General features: G+C 47.1%; 2 protein-coding genes and 1 long non-coding RNA gene across 5 annotated transcripts in view; 2 read left to right on the top strand and 1 right to left on the bottom strand.

Moving 5' to 3' along the window:
- Positions 1-23681, top strand: part of ppp4r4 (protein phosphatase 4, regulatory subunit 4) — a 29825-nt gene extending 6144 nt beyond the window's left edge. Inside the window, exons 2-25 of one of the 3 annotated variants that reach the window (XM_085381275.1) lie at positions 3657-3730; positions 8953-9055; positions 9169-9316; positions 9745-9818; positions 10452-10558; positions 10647-10754; positions 10938-11059; positions 11157-11279; positions 15979-16121; positions 16211-16330; positions 16474-16551; positions 16693-16776; positions 16839-17012; positions 17118-17223; positions 17331-17478; positions 17559-17703; positions 17811-17849; positions 17939-18010; positions 18086-18149; positions 18223-18300; positions 18365-18455; positions 22422-22483; positions 22566-22956; positions 23544-23681. In XM_085381275.1, the coding sequence (XP_085237401.1) occupies positions 3657-3730; positions 8953-9055; positions 9169-9316; positions 9745-9818; positions 10452-10558; positions 10647-10754; positions 10938-11059; positions 11157-11279; positions 15979-16121; positions 16211-16330; positions 16474-16551; positions 16693-16776; positions 16839-17012; positions 17118-17223; positions 17331-17478; positions 17559-17703; positions 17811-17849; positions 17939-18010; positions 18086-18149; positions 18223-18300; positions 18365-18455; positions 22422-22483; positions 22566-22956; positions 23544-23589 (2700 nt within the window). In that variant the 3' untranslated portion in view covers positions 23590-23681. Of the gene's footprint in view, positions 1-3656; positions 3731-8952; positions 9056-9128; positions 9317-9744; positions 9819-10451; positions 10559-10646; positions 10755-10937; positions 11060-11156; positions 11280-15978; positions 16122-16210; positions 16331-16473; positions 16552-16692; positions 16777-16838; positions 17013-17117; positions 17224-17330; positions 17479-17558; positions 17704-17810; positions 17850-17938; positions 18011-18085; positions 18150-18222; positions 18301-18364; positions 18456-22421; positions 22484-22565; positions 22957-23543 lie in introns of all 3 variants that reach the window. The other 2 variants (XM_085381274.1, XM_085381276.1) reach the window with 2 other exon arrangements.
- Positions 9224-16261, bottom strand: LOC146652906 (uncharacterized). Its single transcript, XR_014907492.1, has 3 exons — positions 16160-16261; positions 10911-11037; positions 9224-9297 (listed from the first exon to the last, which is right to left on the bottom strand). It is a non-coding gene; the product is annotated as an uncharacterized LOC146652906 (long non-coding RNA).
- Positions 13579-15226, top strand: LOC146652907 (uncharacterized). Its single transcript, XM_085381277.1, has one exon. It carries the CDS (start codon positions 13719-13721, stop codon positions 14955-14957), a length of 1239 nt encoding a protein of 412 aa, XP_085237403.1. The 5' UTR covers positions 13579-13718; the 3' UTR covers positions 14958-15226.
- Positions 23682-23784: the final 103 nt, after the last annotated feature.

Raw genomic sequence — 23784 nt, 5'->3', positions numbered from 1 at the left:
ACTTGAACTCCTCCACTTGGGGCAACATATTCCAGCATATAAAATAAAATAATGTTTTGTGTTAACACTCGCTCTTTCAAATAGATTCAAGTAAAACACAGCAAAAAATAAATAAAATCAAAGATTCAGTGGCACTAAGTCCTGTTGCTCTTAAATGCATTTTCACCCATTTAGCAGGAGTGGGGCCGATGGAGGTTTGTCAGTGTCGTGTCAGTGGGAGGATTTAGAGATTTCTCAGTGAATTTCACACTCCCGTGGCGGCTTGCTAGGTGCTTGAGATTTGAAGTTAAATTTTTCGCTGTCGAAAGAAGTTTTCTTCCCACGCAGAGTGTACAGCGGACGCTAATGTTTTTGTCACTTTTTACGGACTAAAACTTAAAGTAATTTCAGTACATCCACCCTTTAAACGCTGCATGGTTGTACTCTCTCCCACACTCCATATTATCCATTGTTGATCGACACACGTCTGTTGCTGCCACGTGCACCGCACGTGCTTACATCATTGTCATGAGACACTCTCACAAACAAAATCACAACACTTTAGTAACACAGTAACGCAGCATGCTTACGGGAAGGTAACAGTTATATAATTACTTTTTTGCAATGCTAATCCCTTACATTTCTCGTTACTTGAAAAAGTAATTGGATTACAGTAACATGTTACTTGTAACGCATTACTGGCCATCTGGTCGAGAATGACCGAGCTAAAATCCTGACAGACTTCCAGATAGACAGACAAGTTGGTGATGGCTAACCAACCAGACATAGAAGTGGTGGACCCTCAAGCTGACAGGACGAGATGGGAACTTTAAAAAAAACAAAAAAAAACAAAATTCCCCTCTCACCCCTGCAGTCGGTCTATCCTCCAATCTCGGGTCCTCTACCAGAGGCCTGGGAGATTGAGGGTCCTGCGCAGTATCTTAGCTGTTACTAGCACTGCGCTCTTCTGGAAAGAGATCTCAAATGTTGTTCCTGGGATCTCTGGAGCCACTTGTCTAGCTTGGGAGTCACTACACCTAGTGCTCTGATTACCGCTTGGACCACTGTTACCTTCACCCTCCACATCTTCTTGAGCTCTTCGCTGAACCCTTGGTACTTCTCCAGCTTCTCAAGTTTGGAAAGCTGGTATTCATGTGAAGAGTGATGTCACCCCACACTTCTTCCGTCCACGTTCTGTCCCCTTTGCATATGTTGCCCTCAGTGAAGAGGAACAGAAGCTACCTCTAGAAGTCAAAGTTGTAAAAAACACTATGCAAACTGATAAATAGAACCTCAGCTCTTCACAAGTTTCAGCTTGGTCCAGAACTTGCACACCTCCTTGGGTATCAGGTACTGTATGGCCAAACTGCACTGGTGGAGCTCCCCTGATGGCAGACCAAAACCTAATGAAGAAGGGCCTGTGGTTACAGATCTGAAGAAGGTCTGATTGCAGTAAAATGGTTCGACAACAAATGTGTCAACCCTCTAAACAATGCCTGTGGGTTCATGCCTCTTTCATCTGTCAAAAGGTGGAGCAAAAACTCCAACGCAAAGATCACCATTGCATGCCCATCACTCATCCTTACATATAATTAGCATATGGGAGGAACTGAGTTTTCTGATATGCTATTACACCTGTATAAGACAAGTTATAAGTTATAAGTTACAAGTTAAGGAGATGGCATATTCTGCTGTTCGGATACATCGTTGACTTGAATTCCTGGTCTACACGAGTTCCTGTGCCCTACAGAACCAGAAACCAATGGCTCTCAAAAGGTTCCACCTGGCTGTGTCTGAACCAAGTCAACAAACCAGATTTGCACTGTTTTTGTTTTATTTTTATTTTTTGCAAAGCAAAAATGATTTTGCACAGTAGCATTCAATCAGAAATGGCCTGAATGTGAGTGTTTTGCACTTTTTCATAGTTGCAGATTTAAAAAATATATATTTTGTTTTTTGATATAATACTTTCCTTTGATGGAATGAAAACCAGCAATGTTTGCTGGCATGCTACTTGAAATAATCTGTATCCAATGCCCGGGATAGTTTTTGTTATTAATTTAATTATAATTTGGCACTTTATTTGATTTTTCTTCAACTGTAAATTCTACTGTACTTGTGTTTGCATGACAAATACGTAAACCATTAAGTGGCATCTCAACCATTTAGTAGAGGTCCAGATAATCTTCCACAGCACACCTAATCATTTCTCACGCCACACCTATGTGCCACAGCACAGTGGTTGGGAAACACTGATCTATACAGTTATACATAAACAAGATCCTGAGATACTTGAACTCATCCCTGACCCGGAGTGGGCACTCCATTGTTTTTTCCAGCTGACAATCATAGGGTCAGAGTTGGAGTTGCTGTTTCTCATTCTTTATGGCTTGCTCTAAGCACAGGTGGGGTCTTTTTGTGTTGTTTTGTTTTTTAGTTGTAGTTACCACAGGTATTAATACCCAGGTCCTTAAAAGGCTCTGGCTATGATCTTTGACAAAGGTCTGACAGAGGTCTGATTAGCTTTAGTCTGTGTGGCAGGCAATATCACAGACTTATCATTAACTTCTCACATCTTGTCATGTTATCATATGATGACAACAAACATTTTAATGCAAAATGTGTACTTTACAGAGAAATAATTTTACTGTATTAGTACTTACTGTGCTAACATGCAGTTAACGTTATTTATTGTTACTACCCTGTGGGACCTTTGTAGTAATAGTTATTCTATGGCATGAATCATATTTTTTCAGAGAAAAAATATTTCGCCCTACTTTATGGGAGCTTGGGCCCCCTTGTTTAGTCAAATAAATCAGACCCCCACATCTCTGCAACAGAAATTTATTGTGCATACAAGCACCTTTCAAACAGCTTCTTCCACTGGGCCATTCAGACTGTTAACAAATACTACCCCTTCCTCCCTCACATATATATAGCCCTTAACTGACCTCTGAATTCCTAACTGTTGCTCAGACCTGATTCTGGGATCCTCTCGTACTCATAATCACTCTCACCGAGGCAGTGACCTTAAGACCCTAATTCTCCAATCAAATTCTTTCCTCCCATAAACTGCTCTTGTGCTCGTTTCCTGCAAGTTTGCGCATGGTCATTTTAATGCATTATTTTTTTGCTTTTACATCCTATCACTCAATGTTCTCAAAAAATGATCCCAATCCATGTCCAAACACAACTGTTTCCAATGTGCTGCAACTGCATGAAAACAAGGTGATCATTATAATGATCACCTTGTTTGGTGTTTTCCCCACTCCAAAAATTCTGGTGTTTTTTGAGTGGGGAAATGCCTCAAAAACTAAAACAAGCAGTCCCAAGGAACAGAATTTAGAAGAATTTAGAAGTCAGTCAGTCTAAGCTCAACCTCAAGACAAACATTTTCCTGGAGTCACAGAAAGCTTAATTCACATTTGCATATCCACCACAGAGGTTGCCAGGAAAGACCACCAGAGACTGCAGACACAAAGATCTTACAAAGACTATGCTTCATAAGCTGAATGCAGTTTTAGAGATTTTTAATGTCATATTTACCTCTGATGGTCTCATATATGATTAGGGTCTGTGTTGGGTCAACTGTCATTAAAGCTCACCTAAGGACAGCACAATCATATCAAACAGGTAACTCTGATCAGCTGACTTTGTATTTTTGTTTTTCCCATCAGACTGCAGAAGAGATTGATCAGCTGACTGTGGATGAAGACCTAAATGACATTGAGAGAGCTGTCTACCTCCTCAGGTGAGTCTCAGCAAAGGTTAATGCGCAGGTCAACAGCACTTCAAACTGAAACCCCACCTAGTGCCCCAGGTTTGTCAGACAGCTCCAGGTGCAGATCTGTTCATTCCTGTGGGGAAATGAAGAAACTGGAGCAGAGTTCAAGCTGAGACTATAACCATAATCCTTTTTAACCTGCCACAGAGTTTCTTTTTCTCTAAGTTAAATAGGTTACAATGAGACTAAAATAAGTTCAGCTATGTTTACAGTAAAGAACAAATACAAAAGCTTTTGTAGTTATGTGGATTTCTGGATGCCTTGGGTGGAGCTGAAAGCATTGTCCTCCACCCGTCCTCCTTTGCTGTGACCCAGTAAACTGTGGAGCTAATTGAACAATGGAAGTAATCAGCAGTCCAATCCCAGAGGGTTTAAATTAGTTCACTGAACTCATTCATAAACAGGACTTGAGCCTACAGGACTCCGACTGGAGTCTGGAGCAGATCTGAACCCATAAACCTGCCCTGTTCAGGTCGTCTTCGTTTGTTTGCTTGTTATTTTTTAAATCAACAATATTTTTTATTATTCTCAAATAAATATTAAGTAAAGAAACAGAAGCAAAACAACAAAAATATATTTTTTTAAAAACGAGACACAAACAAGCCTCATGAGATCACAAGTAATATGTTCGTAGTGCTTGCCTTCACTGCTCACTTTAAGTAATTCCCCCCCCCCCCCCCCCCCCCCGTCCCGTTTGGTTCTTTTGCCATCAGAATTATTGTCTAAAGGCAAAGAAAGATGCCCAATGGATTTACTTTATCAAATGGACCATCCCGGCCTTGGTCTATTTGATTCACCTTTGCTTTTATTGTGTGGAGGTAAACACAGACGACACGAGAGCTCTCGATTAACACTGCTCATTTATTACTCATCACCACACAACTGAATACTTTCCCCTCCAAAACACAGCAACAACACTTCCTGAGAACTGGGTGTGAGTGGAGCCCTTCCAGTGGTCCACCACACATACCCCCCCCCCCCCCCGAACACCCAGTAGGGTCATCCCCTAGTCCAGAACCCTTGCTTTAATTAAACGTCCAGAACGGCTGAGACAGCACATAGGGAGCGAAGCACGGGGGTGGGCTCTCGGGCAAGAATTCCCCAGGGACCCGGAGGGGCTGACCGAGGACAAGTTCAGCCGAGGAAGCCCTGAGATCTTCTTTAACCGCGCAGCGCAACCCCAGTAAAACCCATGGAAGGTGGTCAACCCAGTTGCCATCTGTGAGAGAAGCGGCCTTAAGCGACCGGTGGAAACGTTCGCATATCCCGTTGGCCTGTGGGTGGTACGCAGTGGTTTGGTGGACCTTGACCCCCAGGCCGTCAGCCATGGCAGACCAACGAACTGGGGGCCCCTGTCTGAGGTGATGTCGGCGGGGGAACGAAACGCGAAACCCACGTTGACAAAAATGCCTTGGCCACTGCTGCTGCTGTAGTAGACGCCAGAGGCACTTGGTTGTGCAGTCCACTACAGTTAAAAGGTGCGTGAAACCTTGTGACTGCAGCAGAGGACCAACCAGATCCACATGCACATGATCAAAACGCCTCCCTGGAACGCGGAAGGATTCGAGGGGCGCCTATGTGCCTATGGATCTTAGCACGTTGGCATGGGATGCACGCGGCTGCCCAGTCTTTCACCGATTTACGAAGGCCCGGCCAAACGAACCTAGAGCTGACCAGCTTGACCGAGGCCCGGACGCCTGGATGAGAGAGGGTGTGTACGGAGTCGAAAATGCAACGACGCCACGAAAGGGGAACTACAGGGCGTGGACGGCTGGTGGAAACATCACAAAACAGGCTAGGCCCACCGTTCCACACGGGTCTGTCCTCCAGTACAAGGCCCGTTTGCGCAGACCGAAGGGCAAGGACGTCCGGGTCGGCCTGTTGGTCAGCGGCCATAGCCTCAATGTCTATGCCAACATAAACGGGAGAAACCAGCACGCGGGATAGACAGTCAGCCACGCAGTTGGACTTACTAGCCACGTGCTGAATGTCAGTTGTGAACTCGGAAATGGCTGCCAACTGGCGCTGCTGGCGCCCGCTCCACGGATCAGAGACCTTGGACATCGCGAATGTCAAGGGTTTATGATCAACGTACACGGTGAAGCTCCGACCCTTGAGAAAAAACGAAAATGCCGCGTTGCGAGGTGCAGGGCCAGCAACTCCTTGTCAAAAACGCTATATTTGCGCTCACTGTTTCTAAGTGTGCGACTAAAAAAAGCGAGCAGTGGCCAGGCACCGGAGACCCGCTGTTCTAACACTGCGCCCACCGCCACGTCCGACACGTCGGAGGTCAACGCAATCTCCGCCGACGGAAACGGGTGGGCCAGCAGGGCGGCGTTTGCCAGCGCGGCCTTGGCCCCAGAAAATGCCTGGATGCGTTCAGTGAGCCAATCAATTGGGTCCTTACCTGTTTTACCTTACCTTTTTCAAGGCAGCATAGAGAGGCTGCAGCAGGTGCGCAGCTCTGCGGTTGTACAAATTGACCATCCCCAAGTACTCCTGCAGCGCTTTAACGGACGCGGGACGCGGAAAAGCCGAAACGGCCCGGACCTTGTCTGGCAACGGAACCACACCATCAGCGGAAATGCGGTGGCCCAAGAAATCCAGAACCGGCAAGCCAAACTGGCACTTGGAGAAGTTGACGATCAGGCCGTGTGCCGCCAAGCGCTGGAAAACCTGATGCAGATGGGACGCGTGCTGACTCTCAGAACAGCTGGCCACCAATATATCGTCAAGGTACACGAAGTCGAAAGGCAGCCCGCGCAAGACAGAGTCCATCAACCGCTGAAGTCAATTTTAGAAAAAATCGAGGCACCTCGATTTTTTTCTAAAATTGACTTGGTGCGGGGGTATCACCGGGTTCCCGTGCGCACCGAAGACGTCCCCAAAACTGCCGTTATTACCCCTTTCGGCCTGTTTGAATTTTTCGCGCATACCATTCGGCCTGAAAGGCGCCGCCCAGACTGTCTTGCGCGGGCTGCCTTTCGTCTTCGTGTACCTTGACGATACGAGGTGGCCGGAAAAATCCTGGATGTGGGGAATGGGGTAACGGTCTGTAACATTATTCAAACGGCGAAAATCCCCACACGGCCGCCACCGACCGTCTGACTTGGGCACCATGTGTAGCGGAGAAGCCCAGGCACTATTCGACAGCTGCACTATGCCGAGGCGCTCCATTGCGGCAAACTCTTCCCGAGCGACGGAGAGTTTCGCAGGGTCGAGGCGGCGCGCGCGTGCGAACACCGGGGTACCGACCGTCGGAATATAATGTTCAACCCTGTGCTTCGTTGCCGTGTTCGAGAAATTAGGAACAGTCAGTGAAGGGAACTCCAAGAGCAAACGCTGAAAAACATTCCCTGAAGTCACAAAATTAGCCCGATTCAGGGGCTCGATGGTGCGAGTGAAACGGGGTATTGAAGAAAAAGACAGGGCATCAATTAAGCGTCTGTTAGTGACATCGACCAGCAGTCCGTGGGCACAAAGAAAATCGGCGCCCAAAATAGGTACAGAGCTAGTGGCAACAACAAAGGTCCATTGGAAATCCTGCCCATGAAAACAAACAGTCACGAACCTTTCCCTGAACGTTGCGATGGGAGAGCCATTAGCTGCAATAAGCTGCAGTCCGCAGCCTGCTGCTAAACTGTCGCCTCCGGACGGGGGAAGGAGGCTCTTCTTGGGAGCCGGAGTCCACTAGGAAACGTCTCCCAGAGCGCGAGTCTTCTATGAAGAGCAGTTTTTCTTTGTCGCTAGCGGTGGCGGCCGCTACAGCGCGCTGGCGGGGCCCGTGTCCCAGGGTCAGAAAAGCACAAGGCAGCAGAGAGCAGCGCGCTCCGGCGCCAAAACGCTGATGGTAGAAACAGAGGTCCCGTCCGTGGTGTTGCTGTGCCGCGATCTTTGCCGTCAGCGAAGGATCGGATACGTCGGGGCAGGTCAACGGGGAAGTGGAAGGCGCCGCCGGTGAGGCTGGAACTAGGTCGTGATCGTGGAAAGTGCGGGTAGCCAGGAGAATATGATCCGCGTCCTCAGCCAGTGAGCGATAATCCTTTGTGCCCAGAAGCGGAGAGTTGGCGAGGCCGGCTCTCACGGCAGCCGGCAGCTGTTGGAGGAAGATGTGGGCGAAGAGGAATCCCCCGTCGTCCGGTCCGAGAAAGGATAGCATGTGCTCCATCAGTTCGAGAGCCGTACCGCCACCCAGGCCTGAGAGGCAGAGGAGCTTCTCGGCTCGCTCTGCGTTGGAGAGGGCATTGCGCCGAAGAAGCAACTCCTTAAGGGCGGCATACTTCCCTCGGGTGGGTGGGTGGGAATAGAGTCAACGCACGACGGGTGGCTAGTGGGTTGAGAGAGGCCACCACATGGTGATATCAGCCGAGATGCCACGAAGAGCAAACTGAGCCTCCACGTGCACGAACCACGACGGGGGATCGTGAAGCCAAAAGTCTGGCAGCTTGAGCGCCACAGCAAATGCAGCTGCAGCCGTAGGCAGAGGGCTGGCGGCTGCTGATGCATCCAGAGCGGAGTCGGTGCCACCATCGGACTGCACCATGTTCGAGTCAGGGGTTACCATTGTGGAGGTAAACACAGATGACACGAGAGCTCTCGATTAACACTGCTCATTTATTACTCATCACCACACAACTGAATACTTTTCCCTCCAAAACACAGCAACAACACTTCCTGAGAACTGGGTGTGAGTGGAGCCCTCCAGTGGTCCACCACAATTGTTTATTTTATTCTATTTTCACTTGCTACACATGGGACAGGGGAAAGAAAAGGGAGAAAGAAAGAGAGGTAGGGAAAGAAAAACAGCAGGGAAGAGGAACGGTGATAAAGGGCAAAAAAACAAAAACCAACAAAACAAACAGACAAAAAATACATATATCAATCACCTAGATCACATGTTGAGAAAGAAAAAAGAGAAAACAAGCAAAAAAAAGAGAGCAATATAATAAACAATATAATAAACAACATCAAATAAAGAGCAGTAGTTTGTTGTGTTTCAGCAGTAGTAACAGCAGTAGAAGATGAAACTGAACAGTGCAAAGCAGCTACCATAGACCAATCCACACCTTTCTGACCTGGAAACATTCTGACTACTCATTCTATCTCCCCTCTTTCCTCCCCTCTCTCTTCCCTCCGTCTCCCCTTCTATGTCAACTCTGCATCCCCGCTGTCTCCCCTCGGCTCTTCAGTGTTGGTCAGGAGGTGCAGAGGGTCAGTGTCATCAGTAACCTCTCGAGTCTCGTCCGACAGAATCCAGCTGAAACATTTCGTAGAGTGGTACCAAAAGTTCGGGTAAGTTACCTCTGTCACACTGTACTTCAAGGACATCAGAGTATGGCCACAAAATGACAGGTGCAATGTACAGGTGTGTCTTACAGGTAACCTGTCCTGTCTGTGTGACCCAGGAGGTTCTGAACGGAGCTGGAGCTGAAATCCAGCTGGCTGCAGCGGCGTCATTTTTAACCATCCTTCAAGATGACATCATACTGATCCACACCCACACTTACTCCATCCTAAAGATTGTCTTGTTGCACCTGAACCACAGAGACACAGGTAAAAACCTGAACTTCAGACGTGACAACAAGAAAAAAAGAAACCCTGGTTTGCTGGGCTCCTTTCATTGATAACAGTTTCAAATGTGTCCAGGTCCTTTCTCCCTGTAGAGATCTGTAGGTCCTGATGAGAAGGTGTGTGGTTGCGATTTTTGTGTAAGTGCTATAATTGTGGTGTTATTCTTTGATGGACCTTTCCAGTCTACGGTGTACGTATGACAGCTGGGATAAGCTCTAACCTCACACCCCAAAGACAATATTCAATAAAAGCAACTTTTGCTTGCTCCAGATTTTAAGAATATTCCATGGCTTATAAATAATGACATCATTTTTATACTGCCAACATACAGGTATAAAACATCTGTATATCTGACATTCTGACATCAAAGTTGCCTTGTTTGTTACTGATTTTGCCATCTTCATTGACAGTGGTGAGCAACGCCTGGCTGGAAACTCTGCTATTAGCTATCAACGCTCTGCCCAAAGAAACCATCAAACAAGAGGTCAGTTAATGCTGGCTAATCAGTTAATCCAAAATGCTGCAGTAAGAGTACTTACAAGGACTAAAAAGAGAGAGCATATTTCTCCTATTTTGGCTTCCCTTCATTAGCTCCCTGTTAAATCCAGAAATTAAAATCCTGCTCCTCACATACAACGTCTTAAACAATCAGGCCCCATCTTATCTTTTGGGGCAGGGATAGCTCAGTAGGTAAAGTGGTCGCCCCATGATCGGAAGGTCGGCGGTTCGAATCCACTTAACGGCTACCCTGAGGTACCCCTGAGCAAGGTACCGTCCCTACACACTGCTCCCCGGGCACCTGCTTAGTGGGCTGCCCACTGCTTCACTGAGTGAATGGGTCAAATGCAGAGAAAAACAAGTAATTTCCCCATGGGGATCAATAAAGTATCCATTATTATTATTATTATCTTAATGACTTTATAGTACCATATTACCCCATTATAGCACTTCGCTCTCGCACTGCAGGCTTACTTGTTGTTCATACAATATTTAAAAGTAGAATAGGAGGGAGACAGACACTATCTCTACTTTTAAGATTAGGCTTAATTGCAAAAGAATTGACTTGAACTGATTATTTACCAGATTTATATGGTCAATGAAATGCGTGTCTCCACAGGTGCTGAACCCCCTACTACATCAGTCTCAGCTGTCTCACGCTCCTCAGGCTCGGCTGGCTAGCTGTCGCATTTTAGGAAAAGTTGCCTGCAAATTTGATTCCTACATGTGAGCTGCAGCAAGTAGTACTCTGTAGTATTATAATACAAAGAGTTCTCTCATTTGGTCTAATACTAACTCTGTTTCTGTGCATCAGTGTAAAGAAGGAGCTGCTGCCTTTGGCTCGTTCTTTATGTCAGGACCCGGAATTTGAAGTCCGAGCCTGTATGTGCCGTCAGCTGGAGAGCATTGCGAGAGCCACTGGGTAATTGCAAGCAAATACTGAATAAACAATCATTGGGTAAAACACAACACTGACCAATCAAAAGCCCTGCACCGACCAGATGAAATCTCACCACTAACCAACCACTAGCCAGACAGTAACCAAGCAACCAAAAATCAAACAAAACCCAACACCTACCAAACATATGTGCTGTTTTTCTTTCAGGGTGGATGACACCAGGACAGAGCTTCTTCCTGATCTAGTGGAACTTGCTGGAGATGAGGACAGCAGTGTCCGCCTTGCTGCCTTTGACACAATCATCAACCTAATGGAGATGATGGACAGCGGTAAGTCAGATTTCATGCGGTATGCATAGGTGGCCCAGTATTTTAGTCTATTCAGTGTGTATTTGTAAACAGCTGGTTTAAAAATTCTTCTTCTCAGATGACCAACTCCACGTTGTCATTCCTTTGGTGATGGCGGTGTGTGAGGCCTCGCTGCAGGAGGATGAAGCAATTATGGCATCTTTGTCATTCCGGTTTGGGAAGCTCTGCAATGAATTGGCAGGTAGGACCAGTAGAAACAAAAGTCATTTGTTTAAATTAATTTTTTTTGGTGTCCACATATATGGACATCACATTTTGGGTTATTTAGACCAAAATACTCAATTTTGCTCTACAAGGGCCTGATATCCACTTACGAGGACATTATACTGCTACTGTTCTATGGAAATTTTAAATGAATATCCTCATATGTGGCTCTCATTTTTCTTAGAAACAAAAATTAGGTAAAAAAAAAAAATCTGGTAATTCTTTGTTTTTACATTCATCAAGTCCCAATCAACCTAAATATCAAAGAGAAATTAAAAACGCATGCGGTGGAAGAGTTTGGGTCTTAGGAGGTTAAGACATATCAGGTGAAAGGCTGCAAATAGCAGCAAGTCTGGGAGTTCAGTGAGCTCTACACTTCTAAAGTTACCCGGTGTCACAGGCTGGGTCTCTGACCCAGCGCTCTGAGTTCATGTTTGTATTTGTCTCATTTTGTTATGTGATTTAGTTTGTGTTATTTCCTATCTGCCTTTAGTTTAGGCAGTTATTGTTCCTGGGTTTTCTATGTTTTGGGGTTTTGTATTTATTCATCACATATTAGGTCTGTTAAGTTGTGTTGTCATGTTTTAGTATTTCCTGTTTTATTCTGACAATGTCATGTGTTCTTTGTTTATTGTATTTAGCTTTCCTCTCCTGGTCCTGTCATTAGGTTTATGTCTGTCAGCTGTTTTCCCCCATGTGTCGCCACTTCCCCTGATCACCTCATGTCTGTATTTAAGTCTTTTGTTTTCTTCATGCCATTGTCAGGTCGTCTGCTCATCCATGTCTCATCTCCAGGTACCCATGTCAGTTCACTATGGTTAAGGTTTTTCATGTTTTGTTATTAGTTCACCCAGTTTAGGTTATTGTTTAGTTTTCACCGATGCCCTATTATTTTGTACCCTCGTTGCTAACCTCAATAAACGGCTTGTTTTGTTAATCCACACCACGTTTTGGTCTGCGTTTGAGTCCTCCTCTGCAACACATACGGTCTGCCCCAGCCAGACCGTGACAGTACGACCTGACCACTATGGACTCAGCAGACCGCGAGCTTTACGAGCGTCGGGAGGCAGCCTTCGCCCAGCTGGAGGAGGAGCTCCGCTGGAAGCCGTGGCGTACCCCCGACTACGAGCGCATTTTCCACGGGACTCGGCTAGCTCTCGGAGGTCCCAAGAGCTGCCGAAAGTCCCCGCCTGTTGCGCTGCCTGCATCTAAGCCTCGCTCGCTTCAGGTGGGAGTCCTCCGTGTGGCTTCAGGCGCTCACGCTCCAGCCTCGGTGTCACCATTCTGTGCACCAGGGGCTCAGTCGCTCGCTCCGCCAGCTTCCGCAGGAAGCGGCGCGCACGCCGCCATAAACCGGACATCGCTGAGCAGCTCACGGTGGTGAGTGAAAATGACTTTTATTCTCACGTCCCGTCTGACATTAACAACAATCGGCTCACTTCCGATCCATGGGGAATTTCCCTTATGGATGACGACGTGGACTGGGAGGATCCGTTTTGTTTTACTCCCTCTACGCAGGGAGGGATGAAAGACAATTCCCGCTCGCTTAAGTCTGCACATGCGGTTAAAGGAAAAACTGTTAACACTTCTACCAGGTCTACAACACTCAGTTCAGGTTTTGTTAAGTCTGGTTCAATCATCCCCAAGTCAGCTCACTCTAAGACCGTTAACCCAAGGACTGCTAATACTAAGACTGCTAAACATGAAGTGGACGGCGGATTCATTTTTGCTAGGTCTGTTTTTGTCGACCCAATACATATTAACCCTAAGCCTGCCGTTTCTAAGACTGTTTTTTCTGAGCCTGCTCCTTTGCCTGTTCGTGTTTCTGCTGCCAGGGCAGCTCGGGCCCAGCGTACCCCTGCACCCGTACCAGTTCCTCGGGTGAGGGAGTCTGAGGCCCAGCTGGTCCCTGCTCTGGTTTCCAGGCCAGCTGAGGCTCTGTCCGTTTCTGCACCCGTACCAGCTCCTCGGGTGGGAAGGGCAGTTGCCCAGCCGTTGCCGGTGCCTGTCCCGGCTTCCGGGGTGAGGGGGGCTGTGAACCAGTCCACCCCTGCACCCATGCCGGTCCCCAGGGTGAGGTCAGCCAGGATACAGCCCGTCTCCGCACCCGTACCTACTCCTCGGGTGGGAGTGGCTAGTGTCCAGCAGGTGCCTGCACCCGTTCCTGTTTCTACTGAAGGCTCAGGAGAATTCAGTCCGCAACCAACACCACCATCACTACTGCATGCTTTTCAGTCTATAGCTCAGTCATTAGCTCTGTTAGCAGCCCAGTCAATAGTTCATTTTCCTGTGTTTCCGTTAGCTCAGCCCTTAGCCCACTGTGCAGCTCAGCCAGCTCCCCATTGTTCAGCTCAGTCATTCGCTCCATCACCTGCTCAGCCTTCTGTCCAGCCGGTGGTCTCTACACCTGCTGGTCATGCTTCGTCTGCTGGAGGTTCAGGTGAATCCAGCCAGCTTCATGCTTCGTCTGCTGGGGGTTCAGGAGAATCCAGCCAGCTTCATGCTTCGTTTGCTGGAGGTTCAGGAGAACCCAGCCAGCTTCATGCTTCATTTGCTGGAGGTTCAGGAGAACCCAGCCAGCTTCATGCTTCGTCTGCTGGAGGTTCAGGAGAACCCGGCCAGCTTCATGTTTTGTCTGCTGAAGGTTCAGGAGAACCCAGCCAGCTTCAAGTTTCGTCTGCTGGGGGTTCGGGTGAACCCAGCCGGCTTCAAGTTTTGTCTGCTGGAGGGCCCGAGGAGCCCATCCAGCCTCATGCCTCGTCAGCTGGAGGGCCCAAGGAGCCCATCCAGCCTCATGCCACGTCAGCTGGAGGGCCCGAGGAGCCCGTCCAGCCTCATGCCTCGTCAGCTGGGGGTTCAGGAGAACCGCACCAGCCTCATGCCACGTCAGCTGGGGGTTCAGGAGAACCGCACCAGCCTCAAGCCACGTCAGCTGGAGGGCCCGAGGAGCCCGTCCAGCCTCAAGCCACGTCAGCTGGAGGGCCCGAGGAGCCCGTCCAGCCTCAAGCCACGTCAGCTGGGGGGCCCGAGGAGCCCGTCCAGCCACCTTCAGATTCTGCTTCTGTTTCGCCTGCTGCAGCTCCAGCCTGTGCTTCGCCTGCTGCAGCTCCAGCCTGTGCTTCGCCTGCTGCAGCTCCAGCCTGTGCTTCGCCTGCTGCGGCTTCATCAGAGCCTTCGTCTTCGCCTGGTGCGGCTTCGTCAGAGTCTTCATCTACGCCTGGTCCGGCTTCGTCAGAGTCTTCATCTACGCCTGGTCCGGCTTCGGCCTCTGCTCCTGCTTCTGCCTCACCTGGTCCGGCCTCAGCTTCTGCCTCGCCTGGTTCGGCCTCATCCGAGTCTTCCTCGGCTTCTGCTTCAGCGTCGCCTGGTCCTACGGCTGTTATGCCGCCGCCCAAGCCTCGCTCTGCACCTGGGAATCTTCGGCCACCTGCTGGACGTCACCGCCGTCGAGGTCGGCCACCTGAACTGTTTCTACGCCGTTGCCGTCCACACGGTCGGCCACCTGAACTGTTTCTACGCCGTTGCCGTCCGCACGGTCGGCCCCCTGAACGGTTTCCATGTCGCCACCATTGCCGTCCGCACGGACGGCCCCCGGAACTGTTCGACCATGGACTTCTGTGCCGTCGGCCTCCGGGCCGGCCCCCTGATCACATGAACTATGATTTTCTGGACCGTCACCCTCCGGGTCGGCCCCCTGAGGAGTCATGAACTGTTCCCTGTGCTCCTGTGATTTTGATGGACATTTTGGTTTTTTTGGCCTTGTTTCTGGCCCTCCGTCCTGGACCCCCACCGCCCGCCCTTGGTGGGTTGTTTTTGGTTTTGTTTTTCGAGGTTTTGGGCGTCTGGAATCCGCCCTTGAGGGGGGGGCTCTGTCACAGGCTGGGTCTCTGACCCAGCGCTCTGAGTTCATGTTTGTATTTGTCTCATTTTGTTATGTGATTTAGTTTGTGTTATTTCCTATCTGCCTTTAGTTTAGGCAGTTATTGTTCCTGGGTTTTCTATGTTTTGGGGTTTTGTATTTATTCATCACATATTAGGTCTGTTAAGTTGTGTTGTCATGTTTTAGTATTTCCTGTTTTATTCTGACAATGTCATGTGTTCTTTGTTTATTGTATTTAGCTTTCCTCTCCTGGTCCTGTCATTAGGTTTATGTCTGTCAGCTGTTTTCCCCCATGTGTCGCCACTTCCCCTGATCACCTCATGTCTGTATTTAAGCCTTTTGTTTTCTTCATGCCATTGTCAGGTCGTCTGCTCATCCATGTCTCATCTCCAGGTACCCATGTCAGTTCACTATGGTTAAGGTTTTTCATGTTTTGTTATTAGTTCACCCAGTTTAGGTTATTGTTTAGTTTTCACCGATGCCCTATTATTTTGTACCCTCGTTGCTAACCTCAATAAACGGCTTGTTTTGTTAATCCACACCACGTTTTGGTCTGCGTTTGAGTCCTCCTCTGCAACACATACGGTCTGCCCCAGCCAGACCGTGACACCCGGTGTGAAAGCCTTGCCCCTATAGAACACCAGCACTGCAGAATATCTGAACACTGCCTGCTGAGGGACAGGAACCTGGAAGGAGTGCTTGAAAAGAGCAGTCTGTTGTGATCCACAGAAGTGATCTGAAACACTCTGTTTTAGATCACTTCTGTGGATCATACTGTTTGATGATCGTGTTTCAGGCTCACTGTTAGATGAGCAGAAGAGTCATTTACTGCAGACATTTAAGGAGATGTGTACCACTGGACTGCAGACTGATGGAAACCAGACTGATAGCAACAACGAATCCACGCTTATCCGCTGCAACTGCTGCTACAACCTGCCGGTACACATGTGCACACAAACCCACAGACAAACACTCACAGTTCGTCAGCTCTTTAGGTGGTGGGGTCACTTCCTCTTCTCTCCATGCAGGCTATGGTGGTTTTTGCAGACACAGCTCATTTCCTATCGGAGCTGTACCCTTCTTTCTCTAGTCTTTGTAGTGACCCAGAGGTCTGTGTCCGGCGCAGCGCAGCAGCCAGTTTCCACCAGGTGAGATCCAGGCCTGATTCCAGATGGTCTATCCTCAGGGATTGGGCCTTTTGGCTGAGAAAGAAAGACATAAATGATCAAATAAAATTGCTAAATGATTGCCTCACTCTGATTGACTGCTTCCTTTCCCACCTTGCTGTCAGGTGGTCAAGTTGCTTGGTTCAAAAGTCCAGCTGGTCCACAAAGAACTTCTGTGTCTGCTTCAGGATGATGCACTGGAGGTGAGCGGCAATGCCCACTATCACTGTTTCATCAATCAGGATTTAGGGCCAAATGCCAATAACTTTCTGTGATGTCACAGTTTAGAAAATCATACATCAGGTTTTATTTGAATAAAGTGTTATGTTGGATTTTCTCTTGAGGTGCTGGATGCTCTGATGACTCATGTAGAAGAAACTTTGGAGGCAGTTCTGTCACGAGGAGAGAACCAGACGTTGGACAATAAGGTGAGAAAATAAAAATTTTCATTTTCACTTTAGTTTATCTCTCATTGCTTCCTTTAATCAAGTTCCCAGATCTGATGGCAGGACTACTGTTAGCTGAACAGAAGATTGGACGTTCCTTACGTTGGCGGCTTCACGAGAAGCTGCTACAACGTTATAGCTGCCTGGCAAGACTGCTTCCTGGAGAGCTGCTACACCAGAGCTTCTCACCTCGCATCTTCATTATCCTCACCACCAATGTGAGCACTGCCACATGCCACACCACGTCACAGCATGCTACATACAATATCCCATAGTATCCCACAGGTGAACCTGTGACAATAACACTGCTGTTTTGGTTGCAGAAAGTGTTGCCGGTACAGAAGGCGGCAGCTCGCACATTCTGCACATTCCTGCGCTACAACCGCAAACAGGAGCAGCGTCAGGAGATGATGGGGCGACTCATACAAGGTCAGAACATTTCTGGTTCTTCTGGCACTTTTACTCTGATATTTGAACAGCAGAACATCAATAGGAATGCAGCTAACATGTAAATGCTGACAATCTGATAATCTCAGATCTGGCTCAGGGACGCAGCTACTGGCATCGTCTGAGGTTCCTAGATGTTTGTGAAACTGCCACAGAGATTTTCTCCAGAAAATACTTCAACAAACATTTCCTGATTCCAGCACTGGAGCTAGTCCATGACCCAGTTGCCAATGTCAGGTACATCATACTCATTTCGTCCAATGAGACATTGGCAAATCTGTCCGACATCCTACTAAACACACCTTTCTGGCTCTCAGGTACAAGCTGTGCCAGTTGCTGCCCAGGTTGCGTTCTTCGCTTCGTCTGCCAGCTGACAAACAGCTGCTACAGAAACTTGACTTCTGCGTCCAGAAGCTGCTTTGCAAAGAGAAAGACAAAGATGTGGTGGCCATGATTCGCAAGGTAACGCCTACCAGAGTCCAGACTATTCCAGATATTCAGGTCTGCAGACTTCAGATTCTGACTGTGTTGTTGATGAAGGTGATCAATGTTTCCATCGTCTTTTCCAGACAGTCTTGGAACTGGACAAACTAGACCTCTCAGAACCTGTAAGAAGTTGCTTTAACATGGAGCTGAAATGAGAATACAGGTTTACTACTGACCTCTAACCTCCTTCATGTCTTGTGTCTGTGGACAGTTTCATAAGAGGCAGGAGAGGGACTTGTTGGACCAGAAGAAGGAGAAGGAGGAGACGCTGTTGCTGGAGATGGTGAGTCTGAGACCTGCTACTAGACTACAGCCTGAGCTGCCTTGCTTTGTTATAAAAATGTCTTTGTGTTGTCAGGAACAGCTGGAGAGGCAGCAGAATGAAGGAAAACTGAACTCTGACAAACACCCGGAGAGAAAAAGTGAGCTGGGGGGGGCAGTCTCAGCAGAAATTTAGACCTGCAGTTCAGTCTGTAAACCATGTTTCTTTGACAGGAAGAGACAGCAAGACCAGTCTATCTGCCACCAAGTCCATGTCTGTGTCCTCATCTGCAGGCGCCTCATCCTCCTATGGTGAGACGATGATGATGATGTTAATGATGGTGATGACGGTGATGATGATCTCCTCTCTGTGCAGGTAAAGAGATGAGAAAGGCAAAGCTGTCACGGAGTCGGTCCCTCACCAGTCAGCCGACAACATCTAAACCTGTGACCTCAGACAGATCTCTGTAAGAACATCAACTTCCTCCACCCTCACCCTTAATTACATACATGTAAACCTTCTGCAGCACAGAAAAAATGTGTGTCTCTGTATTAACAAGGCTGATACAAAGGTCATTCTGAGTCTAGCCTGAGGTTTGAATTCTGCTATACAAAGATCTCATCTGTGACCAACTGTGAATATTATATATAATATTGACAAAGTAAAGACCATTAATACAAAATAAGACCACATGTAAAATAACATTTATTACAGTAAAAAAAAGATCATGCTAATAATGCCTCGTTGGCTGCATGTCGCAAAATGAACTGGTTGCCATTCTTCTGAAGTTTCTTTACAATTGTCCACTTTTTTAGTTAAAGCTTTTACCCAGCACATTGCACGCTCCTGCTTCCTACTTGCTTACCGGTAGCTTATACCCACTCTCACACACGAGCAGTGCAATAATTGTTTAGGCAAGCTTGACCTTCAAAATAAAATCAGCACCATTTCAACTAAATGAAAAAAAAAGTAACAGATTCCACTTGCAATTACAGCTATGACATTGACAAAAAATTATATAAACATTATCCTTATGGCAACAGATACACAATGGATGGCATTACCTTGGCCTCCAGTAACACTGTGAGGACCTTGGAGTTATTTTTAACCAGGATATGTCCTTCAATTTACATATTAAACAAATATTTAGGACTGCTTTCTTCCATTTGTGTAATATTTCTAAAATTTGAAATATTTACTTACTTCAAGGCTGGACTACTGTAATTCATTATTATCAGGATGTCCTAAAAATTCCATGAAAAGCCTTCAGTTAATCCAAATGCAAGAGTACTGATAGGGACTAGAAAGAGAGAGCATATTTCTCCTGTATTGGCTTCCCTTCACTGGCTTCCAGAATCAAGCTTAAAATCCTTACTTAACACATAAAAGTCTTGAATAATCATGCTCCATCTTATCTTAAAGACCCAATACCATCCATCCATCCATCTTCATCCGCTTTATCCGAGGCCGGGTCACGGGGGCAGCAGCCTAAGCAGAGAGGCCCAGACCTCCCTCTCCCCAGCCACCTCCTCCAGCTTATCCGGGGGAACACCAAGGCGTTCCCAGGCCAGCCGAGAGATATAATCTCTCCAGCATGTCCTGGGTCTGCCCCGGGGCCTCCTCCCGGTGGGACATGCCCAGAACACCTCACCCAAGAGGCGCCCAGGAGGCATCCTTGTCGAATGCCCGAACCACCTCAGCTGGCTCCTTTCGATGTGGAGCAGCAGCTGCTCTACTCTGAACCCCTCCCGGATGGCCGAACTTCTCATCCTATTTCTAAGGGAGGCCATCCACCCTTCGGAGGAAGCTCACTTCTGCCGCTTGTATTCGCGATCTTGTTCTTTCGGTTACAGCTCGTGGCCATAGGTGAGGGTAGGGACGTAGATCGACCGGTAAATTGAGAGCTTCGCATTTACACTCAGCTCCCTCTTCACCACGACGGGCGGGTGCAGTGTCCGCATCACTGCAGCCGCAGCCCCAATCCCAATTCCTTCCACCGCCTGACAAATTTCTCAGTCGATGTCAGCAGCGCTCCGCCAGCACTATACACAGTGCAGGTAGAGCACCGCTTTCCCCTCCTGAGACGCCTGACGGTTTGCCAGAATCTCTTCAAGGCAGTCCGAAAGTCTTTTTCCATGGCCTCTCCGAACTCCTCCCACACCCGAGTTTTTGCTTCAGCCACTGCCCGTGCCGCATTCCGCTTGGCCTGTCGATACCTTCACCTCTGGTGTCCACCATTTGGTTCGGGGATCACCACCACAGCAGTCACCAACCACCTTGCGGCCGCAGCTCAATGCAGCAGCTTCGGCAATGGAGACGCTGAACATGGTCCATTCGGACTCAATGTCCCCAGTCTCCCTTGGAATGCTGTTGAAGCTCTGCCGGAGGTGTGCGTTGAAGATCTCGCGGACCCGATACCTTCTTATCTAAATGATATTCAACAGGTACCTTATCAGGGGTAGCAGTAGGCACCATCTCAGTATCCTGTGTGTAATGTCAGGGTCCCTGCTTCATACAATCCTGATCAAACGTTTAAAACCACTTGAAAAATGGCAAAAACTCATATTATGTATGGCTGGAGCTTAACAAGGTTCCATGTAGAGCTTCAACATGCAACAAGAAGAAATGGGAGTGAGACAAAACAATTTTTTGAGCATTAAATTTATTGAGAACAATGCTTAAACTGAAATGGGCTGTTTTACAGCTGATCAAAAGTTTAGGACCACATGCCTTTAAAAGGCCAAAAATGTGGATTCATTGTCATTTTCTGTCAGGAGGTCACACTGTCATGACATTCTGATGGCAAAGGCAAAGAAACTTTCCCTTTTTGAACGTGGTCATGTTGTTGAACTGCATAAGCAGGGTCTCTTGCTGCTCGCCATCACTGCTGAGGTGGGATGCAGTAAGACGGTCATTTGGAATTTCTTAAATGATCCTGAGATTTATGGAGCAGAAGAGTCAAGTGGAAAATCCAAATAAATTTCACTAGCACTGAGCTGGAGGATCCAATTGGCTGTCCGTCAAGACACTGGAAGATCCTTGACCCAAATTAAGGTGTTACTGGTGCCGACTGCAGCCCCATAATCATCAGATGACATCTGAGACTAATGGGCTTCAAAAACAAAAAATGTCTTCAAAGGCCTCGTCTCCTTGAACGCTACAGAACTGACCATTTGGACTTTGCAAGAGAGCACCAAACATGGGACATTGAAAGGTGGAAGAAAGTTTTATTCTCTGATGAGAAAAAATTTAACCTTGATGGTCCTGATGGTGTCCAACATTACTGGCATGACAAGCAGATCTCACCTGCGATGTTTTCTACATGCCACAGTGGAGGGGGCGCCATAATGGTCTGGGGTGCTTTTTCCTTCAGTGGAACAATGGAGCTTCAGGAGGTGCAGGAGCGTCAAACGGCCATTGGCTATGTCCAGATGTTGCAGAGAGCATCCTTCATGACTGAGAACACTCGTCTGTGTACTAACAATCGGTATTTTTCAACAAGACAATGCTATAGTACACAATGTCCACAGGACAAGGTACTTCTTCCAGTAAAATAACATCTATCATGTGTGTTCCCCTGATCTAAATCCAATTGAGAACCTTTCAGGACGGATGGTAAGGGTACTTAACAAAAATGGAAAACAGTTCCAGACAGTAGATGCCCTTCATGTGGCCGTCTTCACCACTTGGAGAATGGTCCCAGACACCTCATGGAAACTCTTGCATCAAGCATGCCGCAACGAATACGAATATTTGAAATGAACAGCAATAACGGTGAAGCTACTCATTACTGAGTTCATGTTTGGAATTTGATTTCTGTTTTGGGGGGTTTACGGGGTTCTTTGCAGGTGTGGTCTTAAACTTTTGATCAGCTGTAACAGCCTGTTTCAGTTTAGGCGTTGTTTTCAATAAATTGCATGTTCAAAGAATGTTTTGTCTCACTCCCATTTCTTCTTGTTGCATGTTAAAGCTCTACTTAGAACCTTGTTAAGATCCAACAATGCAAAATGCGATTTTATGCCATTTTTAAGTGGTCTTAAACTTTTGATTTGGACTGTATTTTCATTAATTTGGACTGTAAAGACTTATAATTCTATGGCACTGATTAATCCACAGATGAACATGTATCTTGTTAGCGTGTTTGTGTGTGTTGGAAATTATTTTTTAGGTTGGTTTGTATAAAATTAGCTCTTTTAATTAGAAACTTTTTTTTTAACTCTAAACAAGCTCTGAGAAAGACCTTACTCCACACTTTGCTAGCTAGCACACCCAGCTTCACATTTTCAAAACAGTAATGTTTATGTATCTTCTGTAAAGACACCAAAATCCAACCTGACTCTGATGCATCCATCGGTTTGAGAATGGGTGTGTGTTGGCGTCAGGTTCCAGAAGTCCATTATATTCTAGTTGATTTATCAATTGTGTGTTTCAGGAAGGTCAAAGAGCTGAGCAGTGGATCTGCATCTGGGAAGGCCTCCATGTTGACCAGTAAAGGTAGCTTACTGACACTCAGGCCTGATCGACTTCAAAGTCAGTCTCTATATGAGTGTCTTTACTGTTTTCATGTCTCTTACAGATGACTCTTTAAGGACAGCTCACTTCAGCATGGGAGCCAAGTCTGCCTCCTCCATGCCAGTCCTGATCCGTAGCAACACCACTAGTCTCCTGGACAGGGCCAGTACGCTGGACCAGAGAGACCACAGGACCAGTAATCTAGAGCAGAGAGACCACAGGCCTAATACACTTGACTACAGGACAGTTAACATGGATCACAGGAACAATATAATGGATCACAGAACCAGTACATTGGACCAGAGAGACCACAGAACCAGTACCTTGGATCAGCGAGACCACAGGACCAGTACTCTAGAGCAGAGAGACCACAGGACCAGTACCTTGGATCAGCGCAGTAAAACAATGGATCGGGGGTGCGGCATGAAGGAAGGCCAGTCCAGGAAGCTATCCATGTAAGTTCTTTGTTCTAGCATAAACCTGGGTCCTGTTCCACAACATGGAATTAGAAAAAGTGAGTTCAGGTGCTTTGGGACCAAACAGTTTTGAGGATCATTGAGGATAACTTTCAGAGAGCTCTGTTAATGTAAGGACAGTTAATGTAAGGGCAAATTTCTACTGATGTTTAAATCTTTGCAAATATTAAACAATGGTTTAAACTTCGGTGACTGTCCAAAGTTTTCAGTAGTCAATCTATTAGAGGACAGAAACAGCCATCTGTGGACACCACAGAATTACCATGAGATAAGAACCACATCGTAAACTGTTTGATCCACAGTTTATTTTTTATCTACACTTTATTATCTTTTCCCATTACACTCCTGTTTAAAGTTTAAACATAAATCCTTCACCATGATCCAGAATTCAGCTCCTTAGGAGGCCCCACCTTTTATTTTCTAACCACCATGATGGCGGTTTTCTTTGCCCATACAGATGAACGCAAAGCAATAAAGTTATTGATTATTGATTGACCTTTGATCAGCTGATCTCAGGGCTACTGAGTAAGAAGTCTGATCTGGTTTCATTTTCTCATATTTTGCAGAAACAGGAAGTCGAACTCTTTCAGCGTCCAATCGGGACGAGACTGAAGATGATGACATCATCATACCTCCACTAGGCCATTAGCCAGTCAGCATTCAGAAAAGAGTTTCCATTCAGCTTCAGGACATTACCCAGAATACATCAGGACCTCATCAGAGACAGGGGAGTCTGATTCTACCTGTATCTATTGAGAACTGTGTAGACTGATGATCTCATCCTGCCACCTGATTGATTCAGTAAAA

The sequence above is a fragment of the Rhamphochromis longiceps genome, linkage group LG15 (genome assembly GCF_057381845.1).
Source record: "Rhamphochromis longiceps isolate RC_006_pf linkage group LG15, R_longiceps_female_GT1.1, whole genome shotgun sequence".
NCBI lineage: Eukaryota > Metazoa > Chordata > Actinopteri > Cichliformes > Cichlidae > Rhamphochromis > Rhamphochromis longiceps.
The sequence above is the reverse complement of the archived record's forward strand: the minus strand, read 5'-3'. Positions and strand labels throughout refer to the sequence as shown.